General features: G+C 37.2%; 1 protein-coding gene and 1 pseudogene across 1 annotated transcript; both read left to right on the top strand.

Annotated features, from left to right (window-relative positions):
• The first annotated feature begins 141 nt into the window (after positions 1 to 141).
• On the top strand, positions 142 to 8,137 carry LOC148586529 (lipase-like). The gene is made up of 6 exons (XM_088515682.1): positions 142 to 158; positions 556 to 637; positions 3,784 to 3,915; positions 4,415 to 4,495; positions 7,493 to 7,618; positions 7,889 to 8,137. The coding sequence occupies exons 1-6, from the start codon at positions 142 to 144 to the stop codon at positions 7,949 to 7,951; spliced, it is 501 nt and encodes a 166-aa protein (XP_088371808.1). The 3' UTR covers positions 7,952 to 8,137.
• A 1,212-nt stretch (positions 8,138 to 9,349) lies between these two features.
• Positions 9,350 to 12,508, top strand: LOC132178336 (uncharacterized; annotated as a pseudogene).
• Positions 12,509 to 16,103: the final 3,595 nt, after the last annotated feature.

Here is a 16,103-nt window from a genome sequence, read left to right as displayed (position 1 = left end):
TATTGCCTGGCATAGAAAGGAAAAGAAAAAACTGTATTATCTTTTGAATTTGTATTATCTTTTGAAATCCATGTCTCCAAAGATTTTTATGAAAAGTGAAAAAACTGTGTCAACATTAGGAAGCATGACTTACTAATTGTCATGGATAGTAAAGCCTGGTACATACTCACGATGCTGGAAGATAGAGAGTGTTATCATATTGTTGCAAATGTAGAAAAATGCCAGAACTCTGCCTATGTATTTAATAAGTGCAGCTTGCCTTCTAGAAAGTTGATAGTGTTAAGTTCTGCAAAAAATGATTAATATATCCCCAGTAAATGTTAATTGGTTGTCGTATCAGGAAATTAAATCTGTTGACATTTCAGGTTTGTCTGAAATAATACTTACGAACTATAGAAGGCTAATAATACATTTAGTTTATGATTAGAATTTGATAGAAGTTACTAGATCTTTGTAGATTAAGAAACTTGTTTCTTTTTACTTTTTAGTGAAATTTGTTTTGAGAGTAATGGCAGTGGAACTTGATTATCTATTTTCTTCTTTTTTGTGTATCAGGCGTGGGGCAATCTTTGTGACTATGTATAACTTTGGCTCTCCTAGAGTTGGTAACAAAAAATTTGCAGAACTTTATAACGAGGTGATAAAAATTGATATTATCTTCAAATTTTTCTCTCAATTTTTTGCTTTTTCATAGAATTTTACTCTATGGCTCCATTGTTTGTGCTGGGGTGATGCAGCAAGCGTGTAGAAAATTAACTTGTTACACTCTACTTCTACAGAGTTAACGAAACTAAGGAAACTAAGAGATTTTAGCTACTTCTAAGAACAATTGGGAGCCAAAACGTCTGAATAGTTCTCATTAACAAGCCTTCACCTTTTATACAAGTAAAACCACTAAAATGAGCCCAGATGTAGACAATTACTACTGGACCGTTACAACCAACTAACTAAGAAAACCCCACGTCACTTAACCACATCTCAACCAACCCATCTACAGAATCCAGCCCGTTAGACATAAGGATGCCAGCTGTATAGCTATTTAACAACAGTCTTCAGCCACGTGTTCTCTTCCTCTCCCTGTGTTCCGCACGTAGCATCATCTCCACAAACCTTCCACTACTTCCTTCCCCCCACTTCCAGACTACTTGCTGAAAAAGATCTGTTACATAACTATAAGAAGGAAGACCGAGCAAGCATGATTACAAGGCCATAATAATCAGCCAAGAAAACCCCAAATGTTCGGCCAAAGGGAAGAACTTCAATGTAATTTAAAAAGAAATTTAGTAACAAGTCTGATGCAGGATGAGAGATGAATAATTGGGTCTTTCAGTTTTATTTAGGTTATTAGTATTAAGTTTATGCTCAATAAATGAGTTTTGCCCAAAGTCAAATTTGGGTTAGGGTTTAGTCAATGAGTTTATATAAATTTAAATTTGATGAAAACAAATTTTGTTTTTTAAAACCAAAAAAAGGAGTTTGAATGCTTCAGTTTATTCTACCCTTTTTTAAGTCCAGAGAAGTTGGGCTTCGACCCAAAATTTTATGTTCCTATTTTCCACATTTCAAAAAAAATCGAGGTCTAGTTTTGTTGAAGCAGGGGAAAATGATGTAGGATGAGAGATGCTTCTTTTATTCTTTAGGTTATTAGCTTTTAATTTATGTTTTACTTAATTCTTTAATAGTTAAGGATGTTGTCTCCAATGGGTAGCTCAATCGGGTGTGTACCACGTCTCATGAAGCGAAAGTCACTAGTTCGAATTCTCTACCCCCCTTCCATTGTGTGGACATGTCAAAAAAAAAAAAAAAAAAAAAGTTAAGGGTGTTTTGTTTTTGTAATTCAATAAATGGGTTTTGCCCAAAGTTATATTAGGGTTAGGGTTTAGTCGTTGAGTCTATATATGTGTGCTTTTGGACCCCAATGGAGACAAATTGGAATTTGATGAAAATAGATTTTGATTTTTTGAGGTGTGACTCCTCTTCTTCCTCTTATTTGGTGGGGAGACTGCCAAACTCTCATTCTCTTTGAACTGTGCGACTCAGTCCCCTTTCTTTTCTCCCCTTCCTCTGTTCTTCTTCTTCTTAAGTCGGTTGTCCTGCATCAAAGTCTGCTTCCCCAAAGGCTACAACTTATTATATCGGAACTTATAAAACCCCAATATAAGTTAATCCCAAACCTTTTACCAGGCTTAATCTCAGTCCAACATTATAACTTAAAGCAAAATGAAAAGGAAAAATTACCCTGGTTAAACCAAATGCCACAGTTACCAAAAGCTACAGTTGTGGGATCAATATCATGCTACAATAATCTGAACAGTATTCCGGCTTGGAACAACTAATAATAACAGGGAAATATGTATGGCAAGATGCAAGCAGAAAATTAGTTCTTGGTCTGCATCTTTCGAACTAAATTTGGCATGAACTGAAGGGCAAGATGGCCTATATCATTAGGTTTATCTTCTGATGGAAAGCATGAGAGCTCTAGGTCATACAACCCTTTTCTGCTTTTTCATTGGTGATTTTACTAGTTAGTAATATAATATCTAACATGTTATTGCATCTTGTAATGGTGGTAACCCATATTATAATACTGCAGATATATGACACTATGGTCAAGGGCTTTGGGATTCCTCTAGTTCTTTATTTTTCTATTCTCTTTTCACTTCCATCTTCCATGTTGCTGATATTATGTGACTATTAAAAACATTAGTTGATCTGTTTATTTTTCATTTCATTATCTTCTCACATTTTTATATATTTTTCTATTTCCTTCTTAGTTATCATTCACCTTTGTTTCTTTATTCGAGTAGGGTTTCAGTACGTTACAGTGCAGAAAATTACTTCATCTTCTCTGCAATGATCACTCTTTCATACTCTTCCAATAATTTCTGTTCCTGTAATTCTGACACAGTTTGGTTCAGATCTCTGGCTTTGGATTTTATTATTTTTGTTGCATGCTGAGGAGACTTATTATATGCTAGAGCAACTAGTCATTCATTTAGATTTTCAAAAGCTGTTTGGAGCTCTGGATCCAGTCTCTTAAGTTCTGGTTTATGAATGTCGAGCAAACTAGTCACTGAGTTGACTAGTAAAATGGCTCAATTAGTTCCTCAAGCAAAAATACGACACTGATGCAGTGTGACAAAGTGGAAAGCAGAATGTACAAGCACAAAAACTCATAACTCTTCCACAAATCCTAATAAAATCAAGGAAGTGTAGGAAAATTGAAGAAAAATCACTCTTTTAGTGTTTCTTATTGAGAAAACTGACAAATACAACTTATGGTCTGCCAGGTCCCTAAAATCACTCTTTTAGTGTTTCTTATTAAAGCTTAAATAGAAGTAGGGTCACAACCCTGAAAAAAGAAGTGCAAAACTACCATTATCGCAAGTTTGATCAAGGATCAATCAAACAAAAGATCGCATTTTCAATCAATCCAACCATCGATCGAACTTCTTGAGCATTTCTACCAGTAGCATCTCTTCCTCTGATCGAACGAACTGTCTTGCTCAAGCAGCCCTCAATCAAGTATCAATCCAACTCTTGGGTACTTGTTAAATCACAAGTACCCCCCCTCCCTAGACACCCTTCTTGTGCTCAAACGTTTCCATGAAGTTGTTGCTTAGTTGATCTACATCAGACACACACACGCAAAACACTGTATTATTTTTTTGTTTTTTTCTTGGCAAGAATATTGTGATGCTCTTTATGCATCTGCCTCTTATATTTGTCTGTTATTACATTTTTGGTGAATGCTTACACAACCTTCAGTACTTACATTTGCAGAAAGTTAAAGATAGCTGGCGAGTCATAAACCACAGAGATATTATACCAACAGTCCCCCGCTTGATGGGTTATTGCCATGTAGCTCAACCTGTTTATCTAGCAGCTGGAGATCTAACAGAAGCCCTGGTAGCGGTAGGTAGTTTGTTTTGGTCTATATACTGGCCAATTATTATTTTTCTTTAGAGTTTTATAATGTATAGAAAACACAAGAAGCTCTATAATTTGTTATCTTCATGGATAATTTTGGTATTTGCCATTTGTGTTTTAACTTTATTCTTATGGATGGAATAAAATAAATGGTGTCCTCACTAGTTTGTTGATGTACAAGCTTGAAACATTGACTAACTAATTGATTTGATTCCAGGAAACTCTGTCAGCAACAAATATGTAAATGTCATTTTTGAGAATAACTCAACTGGCCTTGTTTACTTGGTCAGCAATGGTTATTATTGGCAGTATCTATGCTGTAAATTGGTTTCCCATTATACAAAAGTCAGTGTGATAGCTGAATGATACAAAACAGATACTAATTAGTAGCTAATTGGCACATGCTACCTGGAAAAATAACGCAGCTAATTAGCTAACTAGTGGCTTGCATTATTAGCTAATTAGTGTAGTACATGCTATCCAGGAAAACATGGAGCTTTCAGGCGATGGTTACCAGGGTGATGTACTTGGAGAGTCCATGCCAGATGTTATTGTCAGTGAAGTTGTACGTTTCTTCTTATTTATTCTCTTTTCCAGTGTACTTATCATGGTCTGCATGTCTGGTTCTTTAATATCCATCAACGAATTATATGCTGTACGTATATAGGGTATGTATATATTAATGTTTTTGAATGCACTATATGTCTACTGACATATCATGATAGCTACCAACATTTTTGCAGCAAGTTGGTGACAGTATTATTAATATATTTTTGCTAGCGTCACCATGACATCAATTAGGCACAACTAAAATACAGATTAAACTTAACCCCCCAATTCCCCCACACCCCCCCCCCCAAAAAAAAAAAAAAAAAGAAAAAGAAAAGAAAAAGGAATACAAATGGAGCATGCTAAACAATGACCGTATTGACTGGTTCAACCTGTTGAACCATGAATTGGTCTCCTTTCTGTTCCAATTCACCCCTTAAACTGCTCTCAGTTGAATCAACTGCTTATGTTTATCCTTTGACAATTAGTTATATTGATTTTCTTTGTTCTTTTTGCTCCTTTTAGCTAGCTGCTTTCTCTTGTATACTTCATTTGTACTTGAGGGTGCCTTATGCTTGTAATGATATATTTTGATTACTTATTAAAAAAAAAAAAAAAAAAATCATACTGAATTGAATTGAACAGGAACAGTTCACTGGTTTAACAAGATTGAACTGGCGAAAGAACAGGGTGCAACTGTCTAATTTTATCAAATCTATCACCTTTTGAAGATATAAATTTGGCATTTTTTTGGTCTTGAAATACTCAACAAATCTTGTACCTTTTTTTGTTCTTTTTTTTCTAAGCCATACCAAGGGAATTGGGTAAGAGATAAATGGAATTAACGGAGCTGAATAGGAGAATGGTTCATAAGTATAACCCACAAAGGTACCTCATCGAGGCAATTGCTGACTGGAAGAGGACTGGTGGTGCTTATAAACTCATCCATCTCCCGCTCCTAGGAGAAAATGGTTCGTAAGCAGGACCCACAAAAATACCCCTTCCAAGCAATTGATGACTGGAAGAGGACCTGTGGTGGGTGCTTATAAACTCATCCATTTCCCGCTCCTTGGCCAATGTGGAACAAGCCCCATTTTTCTCTACACGATACCATGGGAATTGGATAAGGGGAGAAATGACACTAACGAAGTTGAATAGGAGAGAATGGTTCATATGCAGAACCCACTAAGGTATCCCATCTAGGCAATTGCTAACGGGAAGATGGCATGTGGTGCTTATAAACTCATCCATCTCCTGCTCATTGGCCGATGTGGGACAAGACCCATTTTTTTTTTTTTACAAAATACCTAGGGAATTGGGTAAGGGGAGAAACAACAAATCTTGTACTTTATAGATCTACTTATAAGATTTAGATTATTAATTCCATACAAGAAACTAATGGCCTATAAACTATATTATATTGTATTAGTATATTTATGGTACTTCTTTAACTACAATAAATTTATTTATGAAACAAGCTGGTTGAGTTGGTGGTTGAACAGAGAACCGGCCACCTTATCTGTACATTCGTTTTGTTTTTCTTATAAAGTAAGGAAGTACTGCTGCCCAAAGATGACATCCAGTTGAAATGGTTTTCAAATGCAGTGTAGTATGTTCCTTATTTATTAGAGATCCAATAAAGAGTTTGACTACTATGATCGTGAGGCTGAAGGCTAAAGTATTTTGTTGACTGCTGTTGCTTTTGCCACAGTTGGAATGAAAGGCTAAAGAGAAAGCACACTTCTATAACTGAGAATGTCCAAATAAAAGTCTAATAGAACACATTTCTTATTAGATTGACATGGATGGGCATAATATCAGAAGTCATGGTCTTGATTTCTCTGCTACTTTCATATCAATTGTGCAATTAGAAAGAATGAGAAAAGATTGAGATCTCATGTCCTCGCCAACTTCCATTAGGAGGACGAGGCAACGAAAACCCCAAATTTCTGGTTATAAGATGCATGTGTGCATTTTAACTTATGTGTGGAGTCGAAAGAGTGATTATAACTTCGATCATGTTAATATGAACTCATCAAAGTTCATGTTAATATGAACTAATGTTTAGGTCACTTTAAACCACTGTCAATCTAATAGTTCTGAAAAATTCATCTGCAAAGAGTGGCTCAAAATTGAAGCCTAATTTACGAATGACCATTTGATCTTTGCATAAAATGATGTATTTATTGGGTACCTTGTGGGGACTTGGTTTTCTTCCAAACTGTATTTATTGGCATCACACAGATGTAAACTTGAAATTCTTATTCTGTATCTGTTGTTTACTAACCTACACAAAAATAAATAAATAAAATAAAAAATGTAAACTTGAAATTCTTATTCTGTATCTGTTGTTTACTAACCTACACAAAAATAAATAAAAAAAATAAAATAAAATAAAATAAAAGAAGATCTTCTATTGTTTACCAAAAGCAGTTAAACCAAGTACTTTACAAAATGTTCGTGTCTGGGACCTTTAAATGCTAACTATAGTTTCATTTTTTTTTTTTTTTTAATTATCAAAAAATGAAACTAGGGTTAGCATTTAATCCAAGCCTTTTCTTACTTCTAAAATTTAGTTGGACTTCGTTAAATAAATTCTTTTCTTTCAAACAGTTGTAATGAGTGATACTTGTGTTTCAGAGATCAAATCCCGAAGAATGACTTTTTAGACCTGAGTTTTCATTATGCCTTTTGGTTGATAAAAAAGAAAGGAATTCGTTGAATAGGAATTACTAATGCTAAGTACATCTGAATTCATGGTTCAATGCCACTGCAATTAAAATTCTTTTGAGTATGTTATTGTGATCAGCACACGAAGTCTAATATCTAGGGAGGCTGAGTTGAGCTGACATGAGAGATTCAGCGAGTTTTACCTATTGATTCATTACATTAGCTATATATATTCTTCAGCAACAATTTCTATACTGCTGAAAATCTTATTTTATGAGTTCATATTTCCAGTTGCACCATTTTGATTTCTGAACTAAATTCTGATTGAGAGCGTTTTATACAGATGAAGGGTGAGAAGGAACTTATTGAAAAGATTTTACAAACTGAAATAAATATATACCGTTCAATTAGAGATGGGACTGCACTTATGCAGCATATGGAGGATTTTTATTACATCACATTGCTAGAGGTATGTTTCATCTATCTAAGTAATTATATGCTTCACATGTACTTTATTGTTCTTCTGGTTCTCTTCAAGGTTGCTAAGGTAGTTACAGCATAGCAAATTGGATCAGTTCTGTTGATAAATTGTTGATTCATTAGATTGATAGATCATATTTCTTCAGGTTGTATGGAACTATTGTTTTTTGTGTTTTTTTTTCTCATACTTTCAGCCTATAGATCATTATTGGTGATTGAATTTAAATAGTTTGAATTTCTCTTTATTTTTCTCCTTCAGAATGTTAAATCCAATTACCAAACTGCCATGAAGTTGCAATCCGACCAGCAAGATAGTTTGTAAATCAGCTAAGAAGCTTGTGATGTCCCCAAGGCCTGCAGCATGGTTATGCATGTATCTTCTATCAGATATGTACAGAGTATAATTGAGACGTTATCAAACTCATGCAATAGAAATTTAATCGAATCTACTAGTACTATACCCCTTGTTTGCAATAAATTATTGTAACATTTCTATGTAATTTGAGATATAGATGGAAATTGATATGAATTTGCAGCCCGTCTGGACGGGGAGATACCACCGTCCGAATGGGAGTAAACCAAAGAGCCTCGACCGAAGCCTATTCGAACGCCTATGTTATTTTTCGTATTTTTATGTTTTAAGTCAATTCCCGTTTGAACGGCTTTATGTCCCCCGTTCGAACGGACATCGTAGCTTTTCAATTCGACTTTATTTCGTAGTATAATTAGGGTTAGGGTTTGGGAGCCTATAAATACAAGCTTATGAATGCAGTTGTTTATGAATAAGTTTTGATGAATGAGAATACTCAGAGTTGAGTTTCATCATTGTTTTCCTTCAAACCTTATATCGTTTTGAAAAGAATTCTTAGATCTTTGATAGACTTAAGATCTAGAATTATCTATCTGTTCTTTTCTTCTTATTATTCACTGCAACCCACTGAGTTGCGTTGCATCAGAAATTGTCATACAACTAAACAACATTACATGAACTGATTTTTCCTGTCACGTCATCCCAATTGTGTGGCAGTTGTATGGAGTATACTAAATAGAATTACTCCTCTTATTTTATTTTATTTTATTTTTTTCTTTTTAGGGAAGATATACGGGAAAGAATTTCTTGTATGACTATGGCAGATTAATATTGCAATTTCATAAATGTGGGTAGCAATTTCTTTGTTTGTGGGTAGCAAATTCTCCTTTTTATAAACAAGAATTTGTTGAAGGGGACGAGCATATGCTCCTTTTTCTTTTTCTACAAGTCAATACAAGCGTCTCTATTGATTAAGGATAACCAACCCACACTCGATGCTTTTCAACCCTATTGTATTGACTTCAGTAGAGAGGAAACTATGTGGTTCAAATTGGGATCATCAAATTTCAATTTAATGGACCCACGGTCATCAATATTGTGATGGAATCATCAAATACAGAGGAAATTCTGACTCCAATGATAAACTAAATGGCAACCATTTAGTGGTGCACTTTGTCTATGAAGAAAATACAATGAACACCCATCATGTAATTTCAATACCAGATTTGAGCTGTGCCCATGTGTGAATGGATTGATTCCAAAATAGATGTACCAACAACCGCTCTGAAAATGGCCAAGGAGAATGGTCATGAAGATATGCATACGAGTTTTCTTGTCTATAAGTACCCTGTGCAGGGCAGGGATCAAGCCTTTTCATCAGCAAACCAATCTCACCCCACAGCTAAAGGCATGTCAGTTTTGCCTAAGCAACCACTCTCTAACCTGCTCGCTCCTCTCAGGGTCTTGTTATCCATCACCATCTTCATCTCTTTTAGCCATGTTTCTTCTGCACTAGCTTCTTCCTTTGTGACTCGGAGAAAAGAAGAAGCAGAGGCTCTTCTGAGATGGAAAGACAGTTTTGAGAATACAACTCAAATGCTCCTCCCTTCCTGGACCCTTCTTCCTTCCCACAATTCTTGCAAGTGGGTTGGAATCACATGCAATGAGCCTGGAAGTGTCACACATATAAACATCACAAGTAGTGGTTTGAGAGGTACGCTTCAATGTCTCAACTTCTTATCCTTCCCCTACCTTGTCAGCCTCGATCTTTCTAACAACTCTTTTTATGGAACCATTCCACCCCATATCAGTAATCTTTCCAAGCTCACTCACCTAGACTTGAGTCTCAATCGTCTCTCTGGAAATATTCCATCAGAGATGTGCTTGCTGATGACTCTTCAATACCTTTATTTGCATGAGAATAAAATAAATGGATCTATACCTCAGGAAATGGGAAATCTTGTTTCTCTAATGGAGCTACATTTGGGAAAAAACAATCTCCTAGGTTCAATCCCTGCTTCTATAGGAAACTTGACAAAGCTCGTAGTTATGAATCTGAGTTTTAATAATCATCTATCTGGCCGCATACCTTCAGAAGTAGGCAATTTGACCAGGCTCGCACTGTTGGATCTGAGTGTCAAATCAATTTTCTGGCCACATCCCTCCAGTACTAGGAAACTTGAACAACCTTACAACGTTGTTCCTGTGTGTGAATCATCTATCTGGCCGCATCCCTCCAGAAATGGGAAAACTTACATCCCTGGCTAGCTTAGTGTTGTTTATGAACAAACTCAGTGGCTCCATTCCTACAGAAATGTATAATCTTACATCTTTGGTAGGTTTTCTAGTGGCTGATAACTTCTTGTCTGGCTATTTACCACAAAATATATGCGCCAATGGGGCGCTTGAACAATTGGTTGTACATGAAAACAACTTCTACGGTCCTATTCCAAAGAGTTTAGAAAATTGTACCAACTTGGTCAGAGTTCAAATGCACAGAAATCAGCTTGAAGGGAACATGTCGAAAGATTTCAGCATATATCCAAGACTGAAATACATCAATCTGAGTTATAACAAGCTTTATGGTGAACTTTCGAACAACTGGGGGCAATCCAAAAGCTTAACAAGCTTGAGGATCTCAAACAATATAATTTCAGATACAATACCACATGATCTTGGTAAAGCAAATAAACTAGAAGTGCTTGACCTTTCCGAAAATCACCTAGTAGGAAACATTCCAAAGGAATTGGGGGCCTTGAATTTATTATTCCTTCTTAAACTGAATAATAATAAACTTTCAGGCAATATTCCCACAGAAGTTGGAAGGCTCTCTAGTCTTAGTCAACTTAACTTGGCAGCAAACAATATAAGTGGATCAATTCCCAAACAATTAGCACAGTGCTCAAAACTCACAGATTTGAATTTGAGCATGAACAGGTTTTGGGGAAGTATCACCCCACAGATTGCCAATATACGCAGTCTCAACAATCTTGATCTTAGCCACAATTTGCTCACAGGAAAGCTTCCATGGGAGCTTGGATATTTACACTACTTAGCATTGTTAAACCTGTCCCACAACTCCCTGTCTGCCTCGATCCCATCCACTTTTAATGAAATGTTAAGCTTGACATCCGTGGACATATCATACAATAATTTGGAGGGCCCTCTTCCTAACAACAAAGCTTTCAGCAGGGCACAAATAGCAGCACTAGAACATAACAGAGGCTTGTATGGCAACAACACTGGTTTGCAGGCTTGCCCCTCTTTGTTGAGCAAAAGACCAGGTGGAAAGATGAGCCTCCGAGCCGCGATTTTGATCAGTCTCTCTTTTGGGCACCCTATTTCTTTTATATATCATTGCAGGAATATACTGTGTCAGTTTCAAAAAAGTGAGAAAGATAGATGATGAGCCAAGGGATGCAGAAAATGAAAATATGTTTGTGATATGGAGCTACGATGGGAAAATAGCACATCAAAGCATTGTTGAAGCGACAGAGGCATTCAACTCAAGATATAGCATTGGAGAGGGAGGATGTGGAAGAGTTTATAGAGCTGAGCTGCCAAACGGTCAAGTTGTTGCTATGAAGAAACTTCACCAATCAGAGGATGGCATAGTGGCTAACCTAAAAGACTTTACTAGTGAGATTACTGCTTTAACAGAAGTAAGACACCGGAATATTGTAAAGCTTTACGAGTTTTGTTCACATGCAAGATACTCATATTTGGTGTATGAGTTCTTAGAAGGGGGAAGCTTGAGAAAGATATTGAGCAGTGAGGTTAAGGCAATGGAATTGGACTGGATTAGGAGGGTGAAAGTTGTAAGAGGTGTTGCCAGAGCTTTATCCTTCATGCACCACGACTGCTCACCTCCTGTTATTCATCGAGACATATCAAGCAATAACATACTGTTGGATTTGGACAATGAAGCCCACGTCTCTGACTTCGGCACAGCAAGGATTTTAAAGCCTAACTCATCCAATTGCACATCATATGCAGGCACCTCGGGTATTCAGCTCCAGGTAAGCTTTGTCCTCACTAGTCGCTACTCACTCATAAAGTATGCTCTCTCTAAATGGTATGAAGCATTTTGGGATAAACTTAATAATAAAACCGTGCGGGCTTGACCCAAAGCGGACAATATCATATCTATATATACCATTTGCTAATATCTTCTTTGCAGAGCTTGCTTACACAACGAAAGTGAACGAGAAGTGCGATGTTTACAGCTTTGCGATGGTAGCATTGGAAGTGATAATGGGAAGGCATCCAGGCAGCTTCATCTCCTCCATATCGTCATCGTCATCGTCATCATCATCATCAACAGTTTCCCGTCAAATCACACTGAAGGAAGTGTTAGACCAACGCCTCTCACCTCCAAGGGGTCGAGTAACCGAGGAAGTGCTCTCCATTGCAAAGATAGCATTTGCTTGCTTAAATGCCAGTCAGCAGTCCAGGCCGACAATGCAACAAGTCTCTCACAAGCTATCAACACGTAGGCCTCCTCTGTCAGAGCCACTAGATGTCATTACATTGGGACAATTGTTGGATATCACAACTTTAACTCTCTGAACAACAATATGATCAAAATGCATTCTATTCCACCAGTTATTAATTAACATCCTAGTGCTGTTTCTTTTTATATTCTTGTTTTTGATCTTTCCTTCTACTCTTTTCTTTCTTGACACTTATCAGGGGATCCAAACACATCTCAGCTACCCCACTTCAACTTTAATATCTACACAATCCGAACATGCATATTAATATAACATCTTCAAATCATATCCTAATTCAAAAGATGAGACATCTTTCTTCTGGTTCATTTCCTATATTTAACAAACTTTAATAATAAGGATAGTGGTCATATTCATTAGGATCAGAAACGTCGGGCTGCATTTTGAGAAATTTCCATATATATGGACAGTTTTAAAGGATAATGTATTGGATAAAGAAAATAAAAAACAATGATTTAGGTGGTTCAGTTTATAACTTACATTCACCGAATAAAAGACCAAATAGCTACATTTTACTCTTATTACTCGGATAATTGACAAGAACTATACTGCTTCCTGAAGCATAAGTTTCTAATGAAATGTTGAGCACCTCGAGGTCGAGCTTCTTTAAAATAGGTTTGGGAGAGGCCCACGAGTTGCAATTATTGCAAACTACTTCAAACCATGGATCAACGAAGCAACCATTTCCCATTCCAAAAGGGTATGTGATGTTAACGGAATAGAATTCTCTCCAATCCAAAATGGACTAAAGAATATCCAGTTCATGGTTAGGATTTATTCTTAGAAATTCTAAAGCCACAAATAGAACACCTGTTCACTAATAAAAAATAATAATAAAATATTATTTTAGATTTAAATAAAAAAAAATAAATTGTAAAATATTAAGGGATGGCTGTACCACCCCAGTTGGGGCAGTCTGGGGTGGCCGAAGCCACCCCCAGGTTCGGCACCCCCAGGCCCAACGGGGGTGGTCGGCCACGCCCAAGGGCCAAGCAAATTTTATTTTATTTTATTTTTTTAGATTTGGCCATTGGGGGTGGCCCGGCCACCCCTAAGGGCCATGGGGTGGCTTCGGCTACCCCTTAATATTTTATAATTTTGTTTTTTATTTTTATTTAAATCTAAAATAATATTTTATTATTATTTTTAGTTAGTGGACATGTCTCCTATTTGTGGCTTTAAGATTTCTAAGAAGAAATCCTAGTCATGAACTGGATATTCTCTAGTCCATTTTGGACTTGAGAGTATCTTATTCCGATGTTAACACCCCCACAGCTTGCTTCACATGAACCATTAATTGCTAAACCCACAACTGCTTGTACAAATATTGCATCAATTGAAAACAATAACAAAATTATCTGAAATACCATTTGCAATTGCACCACCATCTCTCTCTCTTTTTTTCTTTCTAGGATATTGATGAATTGGCGTGCGAGTGAAGAAGCAAAGCCCAAGCCCCGGGGCCCGCTTTTTATAACCCCATTATCTTCCTTCTAAAAGTCGCCAAGAAATTGTATGTAAGTTGCCAACAAGACCAAGTTGTACGTCTTTGTCTGGACTAGTTTGTGCTTGCTGTGCATGAACATAGCAGCCATGATTGAACTCTCATAAATTACCAGGAAAATGATCCCATATATATGGATGCTCCACAATTGTTACTTTTTGGGCGTGTATGTCTTATATTATATATCTGTAACAATCAATTACTAAAAGGCCTCACGAGGATACCACCCTTAAAATTTCATGACAAAGCTGAATTAATAGAGAGCTGCTACTATACGGTCTTGGCAAAAACCATCGGTTTGTTGCCCACCAATCAACACGTGACACGTCACCAATACAAGAAAAAAATGCAAAAAATTAAAGTGGGAACGAAACACATGAGAGCAGCCAAAGGGGAGGAGCTAGGCCACGTGAGCAGCCACAAGGGGAGGAGCTGGGGTGGCCGGCGAGCAACCCCAGCCACGGGGTGGACGCGCCGATCACCCCCAGGCCACAGTGTGGCTGGCGCGGCCACCCCATGGCCACGGGGTGGCTCGTCGGCCACCCCAGATCTGGCTGGGGTGGCCGCGCGGCCACCCCATGGCCACGGGGTGGCTCGTAGGCCACCCCAGATCTGGCTGGGGTGGCTTGCGCGGCCACCCCAGGCCATATGGGGTGGCCCGCGCGGCCACTCCCAGGCCACGGGGTGGCCACAAGGTGGCTCGCAGGCCACCCCAGATCTGGCTGGGGTGGCCGCCAGGCCATATGGGTTGGCCTGCGCGGCCACCCCCAGGCCACAGGGTGGCCGGCGCGGCCACCCCATGGTGGCTGGGGTGGCTAAGCGCCACCCCTAAGGGGTGGAAGTGGCGTTTTCGGGGTGGCGGCGTCAGGCGGAGTTGGGCGGCAGGTGAATGTGGGAGGAATAATATGGTGTTTTGTTCTCATTTTGAATTTGTGTGCTAAGATGAGGTATCAACTTATGAGTGGTGGGCAGAAAATCCCCCCTTTTTGCCTTGACCGAATGGAAGTTATTCCCGAATTAATAAGATGAAGCCCCACACGCTAAGTTTCATTTTCGAGTAATTTCGACTGATTTATTGCAAGTTTGACTAAGATAATTAAAGTAGCCAATTAAGTTGATGATGATCTAGGCCATTCACCCAATTTCTTTTACAGATTAAACCTCCTGATCAAGACCCCTCTAATAGCAACATTAAAAGCATATATATTCTTGTGGTTGTACGTTGCAAAATTTTGGGTTACCAATGTGAATGGTGGAAATTAAGGTTTATAGGTTGCATGGCTACAATGCACTCTAGCTCTGGAATGTTTGACGAATCAGACTTTAATCAATGCACCCTACCATAAAGCAGACAGTAGGCATGCATTAAGTGTTTTCAGACTCAAACTGGTTCACCATAAAATTGTCCTCTGCTTCTTGTTTTCAATAAAACATGTGAAAGAGGATTTGATTTTTCTTTGCCACTTTTTTTCTGAGCAATTTAACCATTATGTTGTTAAAATATATTAGGGGATTTGATTGTAATTAATAGTAATTTTTCGTAATAAGATTTGATGATAATTAAATCTAATTGATTCGATTGTAATTAAATTTGAGGATAATCAAATTAGATTATCTACCCCCAATTTTTTATAGAGTTAAATACCTTACTCACTTATGTGGTTTAACTTTATTTTTTGGCCCATAAGATTTACTTTTTATTACAGGAAGTCTCTCTAGTTTGCTTAAAGACGAAGATGATCTCTCCGTCAAAATTCTATCCAAAATTTGACGAAATACCATGTCAACAGCAATCATAGTTTGACACGTATCCCATATAATTAATTAATTAAAAATAATAATTTTTTTAAAAAAAAAATTGGGGGGTGGCCGTAGCCTCCCCCTTTGGCCATTGGGGTCGTTCGGACACCCCCATGGGCCCATGAATATATATATATATATATATATATATATATATATATATATATATATATATATATATTTTTTTTTTTTTTTTTTTTTTTTCAATTTGGGGGTGGTTTGGCCAAAGGGGTGGCTACGGCCATCGCCCAATTTTATTTTATTTTTTAAAATTTTAATTAAATATAATTTTTTAATGTTTTAATTTTTTTTAAAAATTAATATTTTTAATTAATTAATTATATGGACA

This window comes from Corylus avellana, chromosome 4, assembly GCF_965113065.1.
Source record: "Corylus avellana chromosome 4, dhCorAvel1.hap1.2, whole genome shotgun sequence".
NCBI classification, from domain to species: Eukaryota; Viridiplantae; Streptophyta; class Magnoliopsida; order Fagales; family Betulaceae; genus Corylus; species Corylus avellana.
Note: the sequence above shows the minus strand (reverse complement) of the source record. Positions and strands in the feature narration are given on the sequence as shown.